Raw genomic sequence first — 6,340 nt, 5'->3', positions numbered from 1 at the left:
TTATTTGAGAAAATCAGTGAATCACCAAAGAAATGCTTTTCTTATGTAGTCTAGCAAAAGTTATTTAGTACTAAACCCATGATTATAGCATGAGAATGTGTGTATTTTTAATTCCTATGTTGGTTAAATATTTCTCCTTTTCATATAGATACAAAATATCTTTCATGAAAGTGATCTGAAATACAAATTCAAGAGATGTGAAATTTCCCAGTTCAGGTAAGTACAGCTTAATTTAACCTTGAAAATAAATGTTTAAACTCCTCATATAGCTATTTCTCCCAGAAGTACTTACCTTGATTTTCAAAACATCCTTGGGAGCCTCTTATATTATTCCTTTCACACCTTCCAAGTGTTACTGTGCTCAGTTTGACACCAGTGTATTTCCTTGGGCAAATTTCCTTCTCAAGCTGATGTGTGTCCATGCTTTGACCAAACCAGTGGGGCTGAGCCCCAAGACCCACTCACACAAATTCTGTATTTCAAAGAACTGAAGTATTTTTTTTTTGCCAAGGTGCTGTTTGCAGGGTTGCCAATCCTTGCCATCTGGAAGAAATTTCAGGTTAGAGATATCCTGGCACAAGCCTGGAGGCTCAGGAGCTCCTATGTCCTTATGGATCTGGACTCTCTTAATTCATCCTTAGGGCATTAACAACTGAGGCTGTCACCTGACACCAGGAAAAGCTGCAGCCACTCTGTCCTAAAGATTCCATAAAATTGAAAGTAATATCTTCTTCATTTATTAAAGCTTATTTGACCTCATTTTGATTATCCTGGGGCTGTTCTACTGAAGGCCAGCTGACAAAAATGCCCAGGTTACACAACCAGGTCTGTGGTGTTAATTTCATCTGCACTGTTCAGCAAAACACATGCAACACTATCTCTCACTATTAAACAGTTCCAGAATCCATCCTGTCCAAAACATTCTAATCAAAATGGGAGCTATGTAGTGGTGGTTGTGGTTTTCCTTTTCTTTTAATTATTGTTGATTTTTTTTTTTAACAGGAAATCTGAAGATGGCCATGGCAACTTGATGTCAGAGACTGGGTAATTGTTTATTAAAAAGTTTACTGAAAATATGGGCAAGAGGCAATGCTATTAATTTAAACAGATTTTCTGTGGACTGTAAATAGATTAAAACCAAAACAAAAACCCCAAACATTTTTAGAATTTTGATAAGGACCTCTAAACAGCATGAAGCTTCAATATGTATCTTTTCTCTAAAAACTGCCTTTAGGATTAGATGAAGAAAAAAAAAGATAATCTCTGGGACTGTCAATTTAGAAGGAAAAATGGAAGAGTGAGATAGGTAAGAAATTCTCTAGAAAGGAAAAGATATAGGTTTGTGCTGAGTTTGCTTGTGTAAAACGGCGTCAGCTGGGGTCAGATCTCGTGTCATTACCAGAAACTCATGTTTTAAATCAAGAGAGGTCTGATGACACACGATGATAAGCAAGGACAACACAGAGGGCAAAAGATTAAGACTCTAGCAGCACTAGAAGAACCCTGAGAAAGGAATGGTATAATTTGCTGTCTCATAGGTGAGTCCAGAAAATTAAAGTACACATTATATTAAAACAGATCAATAGTTCTGTGCTGCCACATGTTCTTGTGATACCAATGTAAATACATAAAGTTAATAAATATGCAGAGGAGTTTAGTTTCTTTGAATAATTGTCCTTGGAAAAAAAAAAAAAAAACAAACCACACAGCAAGATATTGGGATATTAGCTGACCATAAACAGATTTGAATTGAAGCAATCTTTTGATTGGAATAGTGAGGACATAACCCTAGCTAGCTAGAAAGCAGAGTATGATGACTGTATGAAGAATTACACAGCAGCAGGCATAAGCTGTTTCCAAAGTGTTGTCCTTTGAAGGTAGAACCTGCCAGGAGATTTGTTTTCTGCACTAAGAAAGGGACTATTCTCATCAAAATTTGGGCATTAAAGATGGAGACATCTCTGAGCAGTTTGCTCGACACTGTTTGTCAATTCTGGGTTTTCAGTTTTCTCATCTGGTCAATTTAGATGCCTTTTTTTTAGGAGAAGACCAATTATACCAAGAGCAGCTTGTCTTTTTCTATCAACCACAATGGGAATCTAGATATCTGCACTGTAAATAAGTGTGTTGGGCAAAACTCATTCCACTCCTGTATCTTGACACAGAAATCACAGAAAATGTGATGCTTGTGAACGTTGGATCTGGCTTTTAAGACTTCAGCAAGGATTTGTCTTCATTTGTGCTTTGAATAACTTTGTCTCAGACATTACTTCCTTTTCATTTAAAAAGTCTTTACCCCTTCAGGCAATCTGGTTGGTATTTCACCCTTGAAACGCTGCTGCTGAGTCACAAGGACAGCAATAAAAGCTTTTGTTTGCTCAGCATGGGCCAGAGGTTATCAGAAATACACAAGAAGGAGATTTTTTTCTGCATATTGCAAACTACAAACTATGCTCAGCAAAACGACAGGATTAATCATGCCTTACAAAGAGCACTACTGAATTAGTTGCAAATGGATAGTTTAAGGATAAAAAAGTTTACACCTAAATTTAAGTGAAAAGAGAAAAACCTTTATCTTTGGCAAGTCTCATACTTCAGTATTACCTCACTCTAGCTACAAACATAAAACTTCATAATAGGTCTAGAAGAGATGGGAGAGAGCAAACAGAAAACACACTGGATAAACTTCATAGGAGTTAAATGCAGTTTAACCACAATTTCTAAATGTCTCTGTTTTCAGCCATCACTGTTTCCTTGTAAGAATCCAGGCAATCACATAGCAGATCTGCAAAAATGCAGAATCTACAGATGTCATTTGCTTTATAGAACTGGCCACTTTGTATTATATTTTGCCATATGAAAGTATCATAAAATTTTCATAATACTTCAGGGTTCACCTTCAATATTTTAGGGCTAAAACTAATAGTCCTGTTGAACAACAGTAAAGCTACTTATTTAATTTTCCTCAAGATCAGATCCACTGCAGCAATTGAATGTTGTCTTTTTATTTTTTTCCTGACATTCAAGCAAGAGTAGATAAAGAAAGAACAAAGTTTCTCCAAGGTTCAAACTGGCCTGATGACTTAAGAAATGTTTCTTTATGTCATCTTTGCCAGCCAATATTTATAAAAGAATCTGCCTTTGCCAATAGAACCAGTGTTAGAATGAAATATTGTCTAGATGATAAGTCGTATAGCAGATTTATTTCATCAATGTGAATAACTAACTTCTCTGTTTTGTATTGCTAGTGTGGTTGTGATCCTCACCCTTTGTTTTAACCAGATGGTAACAGTTGAGAAAGTGAAAAATGAGCTGGTTTTGGGTGCCATTGCAAATAACCCTAATCCTACCAAGACTTTGAAAATCGATGTGAACAGCATACAAGTCACAGGTAATATTAGTAAGTTGTTTTGTTTGAGTTTTTTGTTGCTTTTTGATTCTACAAATCCTTGAGAACTACAGGTAGCAGGAATGAAAGCTTTGGCTCCCAGAGAGCAATTGGATTGTTACTTTTTCTCTTGGGTGTCCTCCCTCAACTTCACATAACTTTCAGTGGCAGCTGAAAGAGCAATTTACAACCTTTTCTACTAGAAAGTGTGAGCCAGCTTTGTGTACATTCCCTAAGGAGGGAGTAAAGGTCAAAGCAGTGATTTCCCACTGAAAACCACTCATTTTCACTTCTTATGAAGCATAATATTTGTAAATTTTTAGCCTTCTAATTAAAGCAATTAAGCACCAAAGGTGTTGTTTCATAAGTAAATACAGTTGTAATTTTGTTCTGTTAAAGAATAAGAAAAAGGCTCAGATTCACAGTGAGTAAAGACTGATTTATTGAAAATATGTCAGGAAGAAAAACAAACTGCCTGGGGAGAAGTGCACCCAGGGAACTGGGTCCATATTCCTGTAGAGCTTAGGTAAATGCAAGGGGAGGGGGGGGGAGGAAAAGGATTTTAAGGACAAGGTAGCTTTAAATTCTGCAAATATACAGATATTTCATGTAGGTACTAGAAAATTTATCAAAGCCTAAATGGAAGCCCTTCAAGATGAATGGGAATCCTTTTTTTTTTTTTTTTTACTTGAATAAAGCTTCAAAACAGCCCTTCACTGAGGATGAGGTTAAAAAACAATCTAAATTCTTTGAAGTAGAAGGTGATTAGCTGACATTTGAAGACCTGCTGGAGTTACTGTTAAGTAGAAACTGAGGAGTGGGAATCTGGTGTGCCATGTCTAAAAGCTGCATTTTTTGCTAAGTACTTCAAGTATTCAAAGGCAAAATTCAGAGTCTGGGCATATTTAGTTCCTTTTACTACTTGTTTATTCCAAATTACTGCACAACACTGTGAAAATTGATTGCTCATTATGCTTCAAAAGTGCCACCAAAAAATAATGAAGAGCCTCTTAAAAGGTTCATCCATTGATGAAATTTGTAGTCAAAATTTTACTTCTGTGGATCATTTAAATGCCTCTTTTCACATGAGATATCACTTGTCCATTCCACCAGGAGTGCTTCAATAAACTAATGGTAACTAATTAACAATCACAATCATATGTGGCACTTTTGCATGTGTATATCAATATGTTCTGCCAGAGATATTCCTATTTCAGAGAGGAAAAGAGGTGTCACACAGGTGTGACTTGCTTGAAATGTGTTTTCACAGTGATTAAAAGTAAACTATCCCAGGTTAATTTTAACTCATTCATCTCTTCTAAATACTGTTCTCTAAGACACAGGTGCTCTGAAAATCTCTATAAAATAAAAAGCCTGGAGAGAGATTTTCCAGCTGAAGATATTCTATATCAAATGCAATCAGTAGGGATCGAGGAACTGCAGTGGTTTTGGAGCCTCATAAACTCAACTCAGTTTTGGGATCTTTCCTCCTTGGGAAGATTATGGAATTTGAGAAAAAATTGGAATAGGATGAGGCAAGCAGGACACTGACAGTAATTCAATGAGAAATACTCACAGCTTATTTCTTTTTAATCTTTATTTCTGTCATCTAAAAGTAGATACTGTACTATAAAAGAAGATTACAATGAACTTTCTTTCTTCCAGTAGCTGCTGAAAATCCCACTACAGTGATGCCTTTAACCTCTTCAGGTCAGTATATTTCACAAAAAGGCACTGATTTTTGTTACCAGTGTAAGATCAAGGAAGATAAGACTTTCTGTTCAGCTCACATAGCTAAGTAAAGCTGCCCTGGCTGCAGCTGGGGCTTGATTGCCAGGTCCAATCAGTGATAATTAGCTGCTTTCACCATTTCTGACTGTTTGAGAAAGCAGCTGGTGATCTGAAGTCTGTACAAAATCCATAGGAGATTAATTAGGGCATTCAAACCAAAAGCTGAGTCCAGCTGAGCTGCAAGCTGAAGTTTTTGAAGGTTTAGGGGGGTAGATCAGGCTGGGGGATCCTGCTCTCATGCTGTGGTTATTGATTTACTAAGCAGTGTTGACAGACAGATTCTTCTTCCACTATCCCGGGAAGTTTTACAATGATAAGACATGAAACAGACAAAACTCCTTGGTCTTACAAACCTGCCAAAAGTCAGCCAGAGAGATAAACAATAGAGCAAGTGCTTTATAGCACTAGGTGCATATAGTCATATACAAACTGCATGCAAATTATCACATACAAACTCCCCAGGGCAGGGTGCCAGACCAGGAGCTGAACATCTGCCCTTATAAATAAAGGAGAAAAATATTTACTGATATTCTAATTACAGCCATAATGAAAGAGTTATTATTAATCTGGTTACAAGCTTGGTAAAGTGCATAGTCCAAAGTGTGAAAGTACTATAGTCTATTCCCAAATATAGAGTTTAAACTGACAACATCCAGGTTTTTTTTTCCTATCTGTCCCTTCTTCTGGTATTCTATCTTAATTCTCCCCTGATCCTAAGTTCAGTGTTGCTAATCATCCTCAAGCAAAAATTTGGAGATTGAGGGAAATTCATAAGGAAAGGATAAGAGAGTTGGGAATTGTTAGCACCCAAGGTTGGAATGACAATATTCCTGGTGTTAATTTCTTCTCCCTTGGTCTTGGGTCTGCTTGAGGTAATATTTGTATTTTTATTAATATTGTCTACTTCCTTATTCTTTCTGTTTCAGTCCAAATGTAATGATATGCCCAAATTTACACCTGCAGGATGCAGGGTTATGGCTCTGCCGACCCTAAAAACATCCTTTGCCCTCTCAGCCTGTTACTCTACTGAGATTTGCTACTAATTGTGCTTATATCACTGCTGTCAACTTGTGCATGCACTTTTGGAAACGTCTATAGCAACCACAATTTTTCAGCAGTCTTCAAGATGTAGTTGATAACTGTTTTCTTAGAACTGTTTGC

At 36.7% G+C, this 6,340-nt stretch overlaps 1 protein-coding gene across 1 annotated transcript in view; it reads left to right on the top strand.

Annotated features, from left to right (window-relative positions):
* The first annotated feature begins 1,461 nt into the window (after positions 1-1,461).
* TMPRSS15 (transmembrane serine protease 15) overlaps positions 1,462-6,340 on the top strand; it is a 46,513-nt gene continuing 41,634 nt past the window's right edge. Inside the window, exons 1-3 of the mRNA XM_079315813.1 lie at positions 1,462-1,538; positions 3,249-3,391; positions 5,054-5,098. Of these exons, the coding sequence (XP_079171939.1) occupies positions 3,283-3,391; positions 5,054-5,098 (154 nt within the window). The 5' untranslated portion in view covers positions 1,462-1,538; positions 3,249-3,282. The remainder of the gene's footprint in view (positions 1,539-3,248; positions 3,392-5,053; positions 5,099-6,340) is intronic.

The sequence above is a fragment of the Erithacus rubecula genome (assembly GCF_903797595.1).
Source record: "Erithacus rubecula genome assembly, chromosome: 1".
Lineage (NCBI taxonomy): Eukaryota > Metazoa > Chordata > Aves > Passeriformes > Muscicapidae > Erithacus > Erithacus rubecula.
Note: the sequence above shows the minus strand (reverse complement) of the source record. Positions and strands in the feature narration are given on the sequence as shown.